The sequence below is a fragment of the Nycticebus coucang genome, chromosome 12 (assembly GCF_027406575.1).
Source record: "Nycticebus coucang isolate mNycCou1 chromosome 12, mNycCou1.pri, whole genome shotgun sequence".
Classification (NCBI taxonomy): Eukaryota; Metazoa; Chordata; class Mammalia; order Primates; family Lorisidae; genus Nycticebus; species Nycticebus coucang.
Window position 1 is genome coordinate 55,195,678 of NC_069791.1, and position 15,471 is coordinate 55,211,148.

A 15,471-nucleotide genomic window follows, 5' to 3' on the forward strand; every position below is an offset into this window, starting at 1 on the left:
TCACATGATGGCAGTGACCCCTGAGTCTCCATTCCCTGCCCGCTTTGAGAAAGCTCCAGAATCCTAGGAAACGGGAGGCTATACTCAAAACAGGGACAGACACAAGCCCCAGATTTCTGTTTGAGGTTGTGGGGAGGGGCAGGGAGAGGAAGAGAGCGGCTTTGTAATTTTAGTGTAGGACAGGTAGAGTGAAAAGAGGAAACAAGCCCCCTGGTCAGGGCCAGGCAGAGGAGCATTTAACAACAGCCAAGTGTGGTTCCTTAAGGCTGCGGTAGGCGTGGCTTGTCCCCAGAGGGGATAAACCAGGTACAGCTGTCAGGAAACGCAGAGATAATGTACAGTGGGGGAAGATGTTCACTACAAGTCACCCAGGGGAATTTTTACTCTCTGAAGCAGAGGGAAGGGGAATGGGTAGATCACAGTTTCAGAGATTCAACTCCTGGGTGCAAGGAACTTCTCTGGGTTTCGGGGGACCTTTCCTCCTCTAAGGTTACAACTAGCTACATAATATCTGTCATATTTACTATTGCTTACAAGGTAACATTAACATATAGCAGAGCTTCAGAATTTCCAAAAAACAGAGAGGAATCAGTGAATAATTAACTTGGTTGCCAAGGGAACAGTTTCTCACCCCCCAAAGTCTCACTTTGTCACCCTCGGTAGAGTGCAGTGGCATCACAGCTCACAGCAGCCTCCAGCTCTTGGGCTTAGGCGATTCTCTTGCCTCAGCCTCCTGAGAAGCTGGGACCACAGGCGCCCACCACAACACCCGGCTATTTTCTTTTGTTGCAGTTTGGCCAAGGTCAGGTTCGAACCCGCTACACTGGGTATATGAGGCCAGTGCCCTACCCACTGAGCCACAGATGCCGCCCATGGGAACATGTTTGTTGAGTGGACTAAAGACAGTCACTGGGACGACCTATACATGTCCTCGCATGAAGGCTGGAAGTAGACAGTGGCCACAGGAACAGAATTCCATGTAATGCGTAGGTTGTTTTAGGGTCAAGAAAGCAAATCAACACCTCTTCGTTGTAACTAACAGGCTGCCCTGCAGAACAGGGTTGCTAGAGGAAGCTCAGAACCTCTGGAAGGCTGGAAGAGCCCAAGGAACTCTATGTCATCCTCCCTACAAGTGTAAGAGAATTACAGATTTCCCATAAAGAAAAAGGCACAGCAAATTTGGATTCAGCCGCTACCCCTTATAGTGCCAGTTTGGTGAGAAGAGATGAGTATGTGGATGGGCGCTTTCTGTTTGAGTTTGTCTTATATCTTTTTTATTTTGAAACAATTCCAGACTTATAGAAAATTTGCAAACATAGTACAAAGAATTCTTACATACCCTTTACTGTTCATTTAGATTCACTTTACCACATTTGCTTTATCATACCTTGCCCCTGTCTATAGTCTATCCATCTAGCTATAAATCTCAGAGGTAATTCCCTTCCCCCAATCCATGCAAAGAATATTTTGTATACAACCTCTTACACTGCCAGAGCGCAAAGATCAAAATCAGGAAAATGAAATCGAGAAAGCACTACCATCTAATCAACAAAACCTATGCAAATTTATTGTCTACTGCTGTTCTTTATAAATAAAGAAGAAAATAATCCCCTCCAGTCCAGGATCACACGTTACAGTTAGTCATCCTGCCTCTTTAGTCTCCTTTAATTTGGAACAGTTCCTCCGTCTGTCTTCATCTTTCACGACTTGACGTTTTTGAAGTACACAGCCGTTTCCTTTGAAGAGCGTCCCCAGGTTGGTTTTAAGCTATCCTCAAGATTATAGGTTTGGGTTCCGCGTATTTGACAGGAACACCGCAGAGGCGATGCTGCGTTCTTGGTGCACCCTATCAGGAGGCACACGATCTCCGGACAACACTAGTGACGGTAACGTGGATCACTCAGTTACAATTATCATTATTTATTTTAGTGCCCAAATTGTCCCAGATGTGACCAGTAGAAGCCCCTTGGACCCAGCTGTTGTGGGTTTTGACACACCCCCATCAATCTTTGAGCAATTCCTTACTTTCTAACATAGGATTGTGTCCCACCCCAACCCTAAAGTCAGCTATTTCTCCAAAAAGCCTTAATTCCCTTTACTGGAAGTGTTTTAGAAAGAAGATCTGGGTGTGAATGCTGGATATGCTCGTGTGTGTGTGTGTGTGTGTGTGTGTGTGGTGTATGCACACGTGGGTGAATGTGTGTTGATTTAAAACATGAAAAATATAGTTAAATTCACTTATTTTTGTTTAGATTCTATTTGGGGGTTTTATTGACTTTACATATATTTTAAGCATGTAACATGGTTCTAAAAGTCAAACTATAGAAAAATGTGTATTTATAGAAGTGCCACTCTCCTCTTATCCCTTTTCTTCTGTTCTTATTCTCAATTCTTTCTGCCTGGTTCTGTTGTAACCAATCTCATTAGTTTCTGGTTTATCACTCTTGTGTTTCATGTTGTAGAAATGAACAAGTCCATATACACAGGGTGGCCATAAAGTTCGTTCGTTGTCTATTTTAAATTGCACATGACCTATATGGCCACCCTGGGTTTTCCCCTAACTTCTTACCTAAAAGGTACATACTATAGAAGTTATTTTCCTCTTTTCAGTTTGAATATTCTAGAAATCCTCCCCTACTTAGTGCAGAGAGATGGTCCTTATTCTTTTTTGTAGCTGTATAATACTCCATTGTAAGGCTGTACTCCAACATTCCTTTATTATTGGCCATTTAGGGTTTTTCTCCAACATTTTTCAGCCGCAATCAATACTGTAAAGAATTACTTTGAACAATAGCTCTTATTTGGGGGGATAAGTCCCTAGAGGTAGAAAATGCACATGTAGTATTTTTAGATATTGTGAAATACCCTTCCAAGAAGTATGAGATTGCCTATTCCTGATAACCCTGCCAACAATGTGTTTTGCTACTTTTTAATTTCCCCCAATTTAAGTGAAAAGTTATCTGAGTACAGTTTTAATTTCCATTTCTCTAGCTGTGAGGGGCATTAAACATCTTTTCCTATATTTAAGGATATTGTGTCTTTTGCCCATTTTTCTGTTAAGCACATGCTTTTTTTAAACTTTGCTGTGAATTGCATTTTTCCCTTCAATTTTCCTGGCAGACGCTGGAAGTTATACATTTGTTTAAACATTTATTCTGTTCTTTTACTTTTCCATGACAAAATCTTATCTGTGGTAATGTTTTAGTTCTTGATGTGGACGTGTTCATCCTGAAATTTTTATCAAGCTGTGTGTGCATTTATGACTTGCATGCTTTTATAAGTTTTTTTTTTTTAATAAAAAGTCTGTGTCAATTTAATTCTGGGCTAAATTATCAGTCTTGCCTGTCTAATCCCTAAAGAAAAACTGATGATTCCTAGAATTGTTCCCAAGTGGCCCTGACACAGGACTAACGGGAAGGGGGGGCCCTCTCAGAAAGGGGCCGTGGAAGCTCATACCTGAATAAACCCACAGCACAACACACACACAGGCTCAGTCTTACCTCCAATCCCACCACGGCACCCACTCCCACCAGCCTCCAGGACCTTGTCAAAAAATTGGCAGCCCGAGAAGTGTCTTTCCAACTCACCAGCCAGTGGAAAGCACTTATCCAGCAGACAGCTGTAAGACCCCTGCTTTTAAGTTTTGGTGGCAACCTCTTCTTTGTGCCCCAGTAAGTGACACCTTCTGTTTCAAGTCTCATTTTCTCCATGGTTTGCAGGAGTTGGAGGATGACACAGGTAATCAGGTCTTTAAGTGTTAGGCCCTACTTAGAGATTACTGTCCTTTGAGGAGCAGCAATTCCTGGCCAGGTCCTTTCTCTCCTCTCCTCTGCCTCTGCCATCTCTCTGATATGGGAGAGATTGGTAATCCAACTAAAACCGCGGCGGGGGGATGAATAGAGGAATATTTTTCAGGTTACTTGTATTATTTCTGCACCTTTCAGGGCAGTCCAGAGAGAAGGGAGATTTAAGTAAACTGCAGAGTTGTCACGCTGCCGGCCTCAGGACGACCCAGCCGCTCACTTGAGACAGATGAGCTGGGAGGAGGTGTGGGGCAGATGGTGACAGTAGCTGTGGGGAAGGAGGCTAAACACTGTGGGCAGAAATCAGAGATAAACTTTCATCCTCCTCATTCCCTCCCCATGGAACAGACAGAGGGTGCTGGTTATTTCAAGGAGGTTCCAAGAATGGCATTTGAGACATATCACAGCCTTCCCCAGGAAGCTGGAGACGAGGCATCCAGATTTCCTCTACTTTCCCCAGCAGACACGCTCTGTGAACCCCACGCCAATGTCACCATAAACACACACACACGGACACACTTTCCCTCATTCTCTCCCACTTTAAGCAGTGCTGGGGGTAGAAGCCCATTCCTGTTATAAGAACGGGTGCCCACATCCAGGCTCTCCGAGGATCACTGGCCATCAGTCCGGCCCCAGGTCCCCACGGTGTGCTGTATTTTCCACACTTGCGTCGTGCAGGTCCGGAGCACGGGCTCATAGCTGCTAGCAGAGGTCTTCTTGATCTCCAGACACCGTTTGGTGGCCCTGTTTATAAAAGCCCTTCCCTGGACGGGGAGAGAGACAGGGTCAAGATGTTGAACTGTCCTAGCAGCGTATCCTTCCCTACACTTATTCTCCCTGCTATGACCCCCCACATGCTCAAGGGGTCCCTCAATCATCTGCAGGTCATCCAGGAGAGGACTGGAAACACAGTGTGGGATCAGGGCTTCCTCACACAGTCCCAGCAGCCCTAACCAGATAGCTTCACAGGATGTCCTCAGGCTCTCCAGGGATCAGTGCTGACCTCGTGACACCAGGGCATCTTAGAGAGCTGTGGGCCTTCTTGTGCCCCCAGGCTTATGTCGGGGAACATTTGGGGCTTTAGTTCTACAAGAGCCAGTGTTGAATCCTTGCTCACCACACACAAACAGTGTGGCCTTTGTCAAATATCCTAATCTCTCCAAGTCTCAATTTCCTCATCTATAAAATGGGTTTAGGGTCAATATTAAAGTTAAAAGGGGTTAATATTGATGAGCATCTTGTACCTGGCACATGAAACGTGTACAATGTTAGTTCATCTCTGCCACGAGCCATTCTGAAGCGGGTGCGGGAAGGAAGGGCCGTCCTTCTCCTGTTCCCGTGTGCTCCTCCCAGCCCCACACCCTGCACCTTCCTCCTGATCTCCAGGTCTCAACAACCGACCATCCTGCCATCTGTCCAGACGGCCCCCTCTCTGGCCAGGCCTCCGCTCCCAGCCCTCTCCTTCCCCACATCCTGCCTCACCCTGGGCAGGAATCACTCACATGCTCTACATTAATGCCTGGCTCGGGTTGTGCCCCCTCATCCACTGCCCTCTGCTCTCCCCCCGAGGGTGCACAACTCCTGCCCTGATGTCTGGTGAGAAGCCCTGACCTCATTGTGCCCCTTCAGATAGAATCAGGTCTCTGCTCCCTTCTCAGCATCACCTCCCTGCCTCTCATCTCTTCTAATCACAAATTGCCCCCACAAGCCCAGCTCCCCCAAAGGCACCTGCCCCTCCTCCTGCCCCCAGCAGCCCTGCTTCCTCAGGCACCCATCCAGCATCAGTCTTCCTGGGTGACTCCAGATTTCACTGCCACAGCCGCCTCCACCCCAGTAGCTCCTCTCTCTGGGCCCCTGTTTCCAGATGACGGCGCACTCTGGACAGCAGCACTGCCCAGGCAGACCTGGCTCACAGAGGCAGTGCAGCAGCCTGGCCTCGGGGCCTGGCTTCCTCCACCAGGTTACACTTCCAGGCTTTCTCAGCACACACTGTCCCTAGGTCCCCAACCCTTGGGGCTCACTTTAACTCAATGTCAAGAGGCGCACACTTCCAGTCCATCTAGCCCCTCACCTGAAGGCCATGGGCAATCTTGAGGACACTGCCTCCCTGACCGTCTCAAAGGAGCTGCTCCTTCCCGTCTCAACTGCCAGCAGCCCCCTCTCGGCCCTGAGTGCTGGACCCCCAGGACTGGGGGGCTCTTCCTGTCTACTAGCCTTCTTTTATTTCTCTTCCTTGGCAGACTCCTTTTCTACTACCTTTAGATATATCCAAATATCAGAATATTAGAAGGACCAACAAAATGAAAAATTACATTAAAAACACCCAGATCGTCACTCTTACCATCCTTTCAATCAACACTCAGTGTTTCTCTCCCTTCTAGAATCAAATTCCCAGGCAGCAAAGGAAAAACACACAGTGGTTACAGTTCTGTGCTCGAATCCTGGGCATTTACTACTCTGTGTGACCTTGGGCAAATTATTTGACTTCTAAGAGCCTTAGTTACTTCACAGGTGAGGCAGCGCTAATGATAATACCTCTCTTAGAAGACCCAGTCTGATAAGGACCAAATTAGATAACATTTACCCCCATGTGCTCAATAACTCTTGGTCATTATAATTTATTATGACTTTTTACACAAAGCTGATGGCCTATTTCCTATTTTCTCTCAATTTCCGTGCTACATATGCTTTCACAGTATTTCTCATACCCTCTAGTTTATCTTCCACTGTGTTCACCTGGATCTCACACAGTTTTATTTTTGCTTTTATTTGGGGGTGTTGCCTGTCAAGAGTTGTTCTTTTTGGGGCCTTGGTGTGTGTCACAAAAAAATAAATAAATAAAAGAGTTGTTCTTTTTCTTTTTGAGACAGAGTGTCACTATGTCACCCTTTTTAAGGTGCCCTGGCGTCACAGCTCACACCAATCTCAAACTCTTGGTCTTAAGTGATTCTCTTGCCTCAGCCTCCCAAGTAGCTGGGAGCAGGTGCCTGCCACAACACCTGGCAATTTTTAATTGCAGGCCCAGGTCGGGTTCGAACACCACCAGCCCTGGTGTATGTGGCCAGCTCACTAGAAACAAAGACAGAAGGTTTTAAAAAACTCTTGACACTCTCGGCAAACTGAGCTTCAGAGAGGGTCAGGAGCTTGCTAAATGTGCGTGAGCTAGGATTTGAGAATGTAAAATTAAAATTGAAAATCTCAGGGACCCAATATTCATTATGCCACAAAGGAAGAATTGAGCCTGAGAAAGGAGTCACACAAGCACTGCCACTGTCTCCCCAGTGAGCACAGGAATCCTCTTTTAAGAAGGGAAGGCGTGGGCGGCGCCTGTGGCTCAGTGAGTAGGGCGCCGGCCCCATATGCCGAGGGTGGCGGGTTCAAACCCAGCCCTGGCCAAACTGCAACAAAAAAATAGCCGGGCGTTGTGGCGGACACCTGTAGTCCCAGCTACTCTGGAGGCTGAGGCAAGAGAATCGCGTAAGCCCAGGAGTTGGAGGTTGCTGTGAGCTGTGTGATGCCACGGCACTCTACCGAGGGCCATAAAGTGAGACTCTGTCTCTACAAAAAAAAAAAAAAAAAAGAAGGGAGGGCGTTTAGAAAATGGCCACACGGGGGTTGGGGTAAACAGATTATGAGAGGGAGAAAGGAAACCCATTCTCCTGGCCAGGTGGTCTCCTTACACAGGTATGTCTCATGATCACAGCCCTCAGGAAATATTTTTTTTCAGGCCTTTAAGGATGTCACTCTCAGCAAGCCTGTCGCAGATCAAACAGGCAGGGCCTGGCTGCATTTCACAGAGAATCTCTACAAACCTCTCCCCGGCCTCCCCGCCTACACAGCCTTACAGCATTATTCCTGTTTGCTGGCAGCCATCTCAAAATATGTCAAAGAAATGTATTTGTAGGTAAAATAGTTCTTATTTCCTTTAGCCCTAAAGAACACCCTTAAGATGTACAGTCCTTATGAAATGAGTGCATGTCAGTTATAACCTTAAAACTATAGCCTCAATAATCTCTTAAATATCAATTACAAGTTTATCTCCACTGATGCAAACCAAGGAAGAGATAGAATCACTCACCTCCCCAAGCTGAGAAGATACAACATTGACTTTTTTTTCTTTTTTTTTTGAGACAGAATCTCATTTTGTCACCCTCATTAGAGTGGCATAGCGTCACAGCTCACAGCAACCTCCAAGTCCTGGGCTCAAGCGATTTTCTTGTCTCAGCCTCCCAAGTAGCTGGGACTACCGGCACCTGCCAGAATGCCTGACTATTTTTAGAGATGAGGTCTCGCTCTGGCTCAGGCTGGTCTTGAACCCATGAGCTCAGGCAATCCACCCAGCCTCGGCCTCCCAGAGTGTTAGGATTATAGGCGTGAGCCACTGTGCCCGGCCACAACATTGACTATTTCTTCTAACCCCTTTTATGACCAGTTCATCTTCTCTTACACAGATTCACTGAGAACCAAATAGAACTTCACAAGAAAACCATCAACTACCTTAATCGCACCTTAATATGCCTCGGTTGAGTATCACCTATCATTCAAGTTGTCAAGCGCAAACTCTCAACTATTAAACTATAACAAATTCCAGTATTTCTTCTTTCTAACCTTAGTAACAGACTGTTTCATACCCAGTTTCCTTTTTCTGGTCTGTTCCCTACATGCCGCCACAAAAATTAATTTTCCTGAAAACTGTCAAATCAAGTCTGAACCTCTCATAGTATTTTGGAAGATACTTTATCCTTTAAAAAATGTGCAACTCACCGGTTTAAAATCCCAGTAAATGTGCAGTCCCTTTTTAACTGCCTTGGAACAAGGCTCTAGAGAGGGCTTCTCCCCACTGCCAGGGTCTGTCAGGCAGCGATCATCAGCGTTTGCCTCTGCAATCAGCACCCCCATGTAGAGCTCCCCAGTCAGGAGATAGTAGACATGCTAAAAGAGAGCAAGGAACCAGCCGTGGGCACAGGCAGGGGTCGGGAGGTGGAGAAGGGGAGGGGATTTGGCCTTACAGAGGTCATGAAGACCACTCTTGGGTCCCCGAGACACTCAGTCACACAGGGGGAACTTCCTAGGCAGCAAGGAGTCACCTCTGTTTCCTACCCCCCACCTCCCAGTTGATTCCAGGGAAGACAGCAGGGGGCACTTAGCCTGCTTGCTTCCCTGCAAGGGCTGTAACAGAAGGCTTGCAAGGATGAGGGAGCTTGTCTTTGAAAACAAAACACAACTGAACTTCAAAAGTTGTCACTGTTGGCGGTGGCCTGTAACACAGTGGGTAGGGTGCTGGCCACATACCATCAAGGCTGGTGGTTCAAACCCGGCCTGGGCCAGCTAAAACAACAACAACAACTGCAACAAAAAGAAATAACTGGGCGTTGTGGTGGGCACCTATAGTCCCAGCTACTTGGGAGGCTGAGGCAAGAGAATCGCTTAAGCCCGAGAGTTTGAGGTTGCTGTGAGGTATAACGCTGGCACTCTATCTAGGGTGACACCTTGAGACTGTCTCAAAAAAAAAAGTTGTCACTGTTAGCCCCAGCTATGGGGCTATGGTAAGTAAACCTTTTCTTTTCTCTCTTTTGTTTGTTTTGCTTGTTTTTGTTTTTTGATACAAAATCTCACTCTGTCACCTTGGGTAGAGTGCTATGGCATCATAGCTCACAGCAACCTCAAACTCCTGAGTTTGAGCCATCCTCTTGCCTCAGCCTCCCGAGTAGCTAGGGCCAGAGGCGCTCACCACAACACCCAGCTATTTTTAGAGATGGGACCTTACTTTTGCTCAGGCTGATCTGAAACTCCTGAGCTCAAGCAATCCACCCACCTTGGCCTTCAGAGTGTGAAGATTACAGGTGTGAGCCACATGCCCAGCCAGGAAACCTTTCAAAGTCCTGATCTGCCTCTACCTTGCTCAGTGACCTTGGACCAGTAGATTGTTTCTCTGTCTCAGGTTTTCATCTCCCTGGAAATGGTATCTATTGTCCATAGCTGAAAAGGTTTCCGTAAGGACAGCAAGGTAAGACAATAGGTATGAATATTCTCAATAACAAATAAGTCCCCTGGCTGTGGCCTCCACTTGGTGCCAGAGCTTTTCCATCCCTTGGAGGAACTTCCATGTAGCCTATCTCTTCTCTACGGGAGACGCACAGGTGGCTTCGCCTGCCCACTTTGTGAGGCATAGAAGGAAAAGTAGAAGGGATGGGAGGTGAATGTCAAAAATATTACCACAGTGAATGAACGCTACAGAGCATAAGCTTTCTACCTATCCTCCCTGTACCTGAACCAGAACTATCTCCCCATGACTTTTAGGACAAGCGAGGAAGTGCTCAGCGACCGGTGCTGTCTGGGTTTCACACTTCTATGTCGCCCAGGCTGCTGAGCTCCTGCCTCCCCATCTTCTAACAGCGAGTAAGAATCTGGCAAAGGGTTCCAAGGGCTGAGCCGTCAGAGACTCGGCCTGTCAGGCCAGGGAAGAACATGGAAGGTACCTGCGGACTGAATGCATGACAGTGATACATGATGGGGGTGTTGCCTGGAACAGGTCCTTCATCCAGGCAGATATTTTCATTCAATGAGTTTTTCATCTGAAGGGAAAAAACACACAACACTGTAGGAAAGAGCCAGAGAAAGAGGGCCCCACGCCTCCCCAGGGCCTGCATTTTCCCCAGTACACCAAGGCAGCCAGGAACTCCCAGCCACCTGGAGCAGAGCCTTTTCTAACACGGGGAGACAGAAGTGCTGTAGTGAGGCCGCTTTGGGGCCCACCTCCTGGGAACCCCACACCGCAACCCATTACCTCACTTACAGGGAAGGGGCGTCCCTGCAGAGCTCCGGTGGGAAAGGCCAGACACTCAGATTGGTTAACCAACGGAGAGGGTCAGGACAGGGGCTGCAGAGACTAAAAGCAGAGCGAAGGAAGAAAGGCAGGAACTGGGAAGCAGGAGCTGAAAGGAAGCAGAGGGTCCAAGGGCAAAGAGCAGGGAAGGAGGGTGGGGGAAGAGGAGTCTTGGGCTGGCTGGGTTCTGGAAACCCTCAGCGGGGCAGTCCTATGACTTGGGTTTCGTTGTCTTTTGCAGTCAAGCATTTGAAATCTAAAATGCAATTTCATAATACATACTGTCCCATAGCCCACGATGCTGCGGATTGGTTTCAGGACCGGATAAACATTTTTCAGGTACCAGTCAAAAGTTTTACATTTCAGCTTCTCCCGGAGGGCCATTCTGGAAGAAATGTCTCCATAATCGATTCCAGAGTTCTGCAAACAAAACACACATTGCTGTGCCCTGAGCCATGAAGCCTCTTTGACTCTATCCATGGGTATGGACCACACAGATGCGGGCTGAGTGCCTTTCTCATGGCCTGCGAGGTAAGATGGACATTTTATATTTCCAGGGATAGTGGAGAAACCTTGAACTATAGAAACCTCTGTTGGTTTCAAAGATATTTGCAAGGACTGTAAGTGGGGTCCCTTGGGCTTCCTTCTCATTACAGCAAGCTGAGGCAGACATTGAGATACTTGTGTCAGTAAAGTACAAAACTCTCTTCATGATAACCAAAAAAGACTCTCAAAAGGGAATATTCTAGCACCACGATTTGGAGGTTAAAAGAGATTTTAAAAGTAGTATTTGTGGAGAGTTTAAGTGAAAGAATACTAAAAAGTCAAAATTGAGAAGGAAATGGCGACATCACGTGTGTATTTTTGCCCTCTTCCCAGAAGTTTCCTTTGTGGTTTGTCTCAGATCATCCCTTCTAGAAGTTCACTGATTTAGGGACAATTCCCTTGGGAATTGTGCTTGGGATAGTCACAATGACTCTGTTGAGATCAAAAAAAAAAGCTAAGGATGTCCTGGGGGGGACTTGTGTTCTTTCATACAGTGAGTATACTGGGACACCGGAATAAATTCTTATCCATCTCCTTAAACAACAAGCTAACTGTAGGAGATGAGTGGCACCTTGGATTGTTAAAGAAAAGTTTTTGGTGGCTTTGAACCATAGAGAAAGTGCAGGTGTTTCTGAACATTTTCATATTCTTCAGACCTAGTGTTCCCAGCGTTCACCCAGCTCCTGACCCTATCTTATTTCCACACTTTCTTTCCCAGATCCATTCCTCATTTGCCCACCATCCTGACTTCCTGGGGCTATTTTAGAATCCCCTGTGATGGAGGGGAATAGTTTGCCAATGAGATGAATGCCCCTGTGTGCCAATATGGTCCAATATGCTCAAGCCCAGAGGCCGAACTCAGGAATGGAGACAGCACAGCATGAGAAGCTCAGGTGGCGGGAGCAGAAGACATGGGCTAAGCTGAGAACACCACCCTCACTCTTGTGCATCCACTGATTTTACAGGGCCGCCTCCCAGCAGCCTACCTGCCATGTTTGTGTCCTACTAAGACAATGACTTCCTGAGGTCCGACACTACCCTGCAAGGAATCCCCCTTTATGGAAGAAGGATGAAGAACTTGGAAAGTAGAAGCCCGACTTCCCTGGTTTGAATCTTACCCCCTGTACTATCTTAAGCTCCTTCCAAGTCTCTGTGCCTTCATTTCCTCATCTGTAAAACCTAGAATAATAAAAATAAAACCTACTTCGTAGATTTGTTGTAATGGTTAATGAATTAACATAAAAAACAGTGCCTGGAACACAGTACTATACTGTGACGTAAGCATTACCACACCGCCATTGGGACCTTATGCTAATTTGGGGGTGTCCAACCTGAGGCCCCATGGGCCGCATGCTGATTTTGTGAAGAATTCTATTGCATACCTGTAGTGTCAGATATCATGAAAAATATGCTAATCAGCTTTCCTTTTTTTTTTTTTTTTCTTTTCTTTTTGAGACAGAGTCTCACTATGTCGCCCTTGGTAGACTGCAATGGCATCACAGCTCATAGCAACCCCAAACTCTTGGGCTTAAGCAATTCTCTTGCCTCAGCCTCCCAAGTAGCTGGGACTACAGGTGCCCACCACAACGCCTGGCTATTTTTTTTTTTTTTTTGGTTGTAGTTTTCATTGTTGTTTGGCAGGCCCAAGCTGGGTTTAAACCCTCCAGCTCCAGTGTATGTGGCTGGCGCCCTAGCCGCTGAGCTACAGGCACAGAGTCTAATCAGCTTTCCTTATTGTTCATGTGTTTACTGTGTGGCTCAAGACAACTCTTATTCTTCCAATGGGCAGCAGAAAAGGAAAAAGGTTGGACATGTCTGACAGTCTAATTCTTTTTTTTTTTTTTTAAAGACAAGAGTCTCATTCTTGCTCAGACTGGTCTTGAACTCCTAAGTTCAAGCAATGAGCAATGCTTCCAACTCAGCCTCCCAGAGTGCTAGGGTTACAGGCATGCGCCACTGCGCCCGGCCACAGATCTAATTCTTCAGGGCTGGGATGGCACTTTTCCTTTCCCCCTTCCCATTACCCCCATAACCAGCACCTCCTCCTCTTCCACTCTTCCCTGCTTTTGTTTGATTCCAGGACAAACCTGGAGAGGTATGTTCCAGGCCAAGTAGACCATGTATTTGTACTCATCCATCCAGACTTCAGCCACTCGAAGAGCATTGCGCTTCAAGGCAGGTGCCAGATCCAAGGCATAGGGCTTGTGATGTCTCTCTAGATGAGCTATCCGAGAGCAGGGTAAGATTTCAATCTTCCCTCCACACTGCCACACCTGCAAGAGAAAAGAAAACATTGCCTGCACAGGCTGGGCCTCCCAGTCAATGAGCGGTGTAGCTATGGACACCAAAAGATTGCATTTTGGAGCCCTTTTTAAAGAATGTAAGTTCAGTCCTCCCACTTCCGCTTTTATGTGTAGTACTACCTCCCAACCTACTTATAATATCTAAATAATTCTTCCTTAGAACTCTACCAGACTGTTTCTCTCCTGTCACTCAAACAGCTCCTGAAATCCTACTTCCTTCAGAAGTCCTCCTAAAAGATAGAAGAAGAGGCCACCTGTGCACCCTACCCACAAGGGCAGTGCCCATGTCTTAGGAGACTCCATTCCCTGAGCCACTCTGTCTGAATTTAGCTTCCCATGACCTTTCTCTGCCTCCAGGCCAGACAAAAGGGCAGCAGCAGAGATAGACTATAAGGTGGGCTCATAAGCCCTCTTCCTGGTGGCCACGCCCTTGCTTAATCCCCTCCCCTTGAGTATGGGCCTGTGACTGCTTCTAACCAATTGAATATGGCAGAGGGGACAGCATGTACTTGATCTGTACATGTATGTGATTGCATTATATAAAACAGTGTGTCCAGCCTGGTAGGAGATGCTCTCTCTTTTGCGTTTTGAAAAATCAAGCTGCCACATTATGAGCTAGCATAAGGCGAAGGCTTCCAGGCAAGAAACTAAGATTGGCTTCCAACTGATAGCCAGTAAAAAACTGAATGCTTCCTCAGTCTGGACCACTTCAAGGAACCAAGTGCTGCCAATAATCATGTCTGCATGAGAGCAACTCCATCCCTAGTCAGGCCTAGACAAGAACCCAACCCTAGCTGACATCTTGATGGCATCCTTGCAGAGGACCCAGCTCGGCTGTGTGTGGACTTCTGATCCACAGAGACTGTAAGATAATGAGTGCAGCCTGGTTTAAGACACTAAGTTTATATAATAACGTTGCACAACAATAGATGACTAATTTAAGTATTTCTTGACCAAGAGATACCATGACTTAGGATCCAATTATAAATATTCTTCCTTACCATCCTGAGGAGTACAAATGTACTTGTCAGAACTAACACTTGGCTCAGAAAATACAGTCTTCATCCCAAAAGACAATAGAATTATGTGATAATATTGGATTGATACCACGTCTCCTGTGTCCCCTCCTCATGGCTATTTGTGAGAGCTGCAGTTTCTAGGAGTTAATTAGCCCACCTAACAGTGGTTAGCAACCTACACACTCCTACCAATGGGAGCCTCTGAGATGCGGCTGACTGATTTGGACCCTGCTGCTTCAGTTAACATATCAAAAAAGGGTCCACCTGAAAAGTCAGCCTCATTGTCAGACTTTCAAATCTTTTCACCTCTGTCCCTGCTTCTTAAAGTACGGATTTCCGGGTTTTCCTTACTCAGTACCCCACAGCCTCCAATAGTAGGATGGAAAAAAAGACAGGCTTTGAAATCAGATTAGCTGGGTTTAAATTCTGACTCCATCACTACACACCTAGAAGCTAAAGACAAAACACCCGTTCCCCCTCCCTGAGTGGCAATTCACTCATCTGCTAAAAGGCACGCCCACCATGTGGGTTGTCAGCAGGATTAAATGGCCGTTAGGGCAGCCTCCCAGCTTAACTTGAAGTCCATCTTTTCTCCCATCACCCTTCTCTGTGTATCCTCCTTGATCCCCAGAATTAAGTAGAAGTTTACATCCAGTTTAGTTTCAGATATTATTATTCTCTCCAGTCAAATATCCAAAAATCCAAATACAACTTTACTTCAATTTTCCTGGTTGATGTAAGTTTTCAACCCATAGGAGTTTAGGAGAGAACAATTAATTGTTGGCACAAGAAACCTCAAATTTAAGTTAAAAGCCAGCATTGCCATTTACCATGGCAACGGTTTTGCCACACTTGCCCAACAGTTTTCAAACTCTACTTTTCCAATTTATTCCCAACTTGCCAAACTCTTTCTATTCTCTCTCTCTCTCATTCTCCCTTTCTTTGATACACACAGAGACATGAAGCTTCTGGAA

The 15,471-nt window shown here is 46.4% G+C and overlaps 1 protein-coding gene across 3 annotated transcripts in view; it reads right to left on the reverse strand.

Annotated features, from left to right (window-relative positions):
• Nucleotides 1-1,264: 1,264 nt before the first annotated feature.
• Nucleotides 1,265-15,471, reverse strand: part of GALNT8 (polypeptide N-acetylgalactosaminyltransferase 8) — a 42,430-nt gene continuing 28,223 nt past the window's right edge. Inside the window, exons 7-11 of one of the 3 annotated variants that reach the window (XM_053554808.1) lie at nt 13,263-13,448; nt 10,912-11,049; nt 10,283-10,378; nt 8,568-8,735; nt 1,265-4,567 (exon numbers count right to left, since the gene is read on the reverse strand). In XM_053554808.1, the coding sequence (XP_053410783.1) occupies nt 4,415-4,567; nt 8,568-8,735; nt 10,283-10,378; nt 10,912-11,049; nt 13,263-13,448 (741 nt within the window). In that variant the 3' untranslated portion in view covers nt 1,265-4,414. Of the gene's footprint in view, nt 4,568-4,590; nt 6,873-8,567; nt 8,736-10,282; nt 10,379-10,911; nt 11,050-13,262; nt 13,449-15,471 lie in introns of those variants that run through there. The other 2 variants (XM_053554809.1, XM_053554810.1) reach the window with 2 other exon arrangements.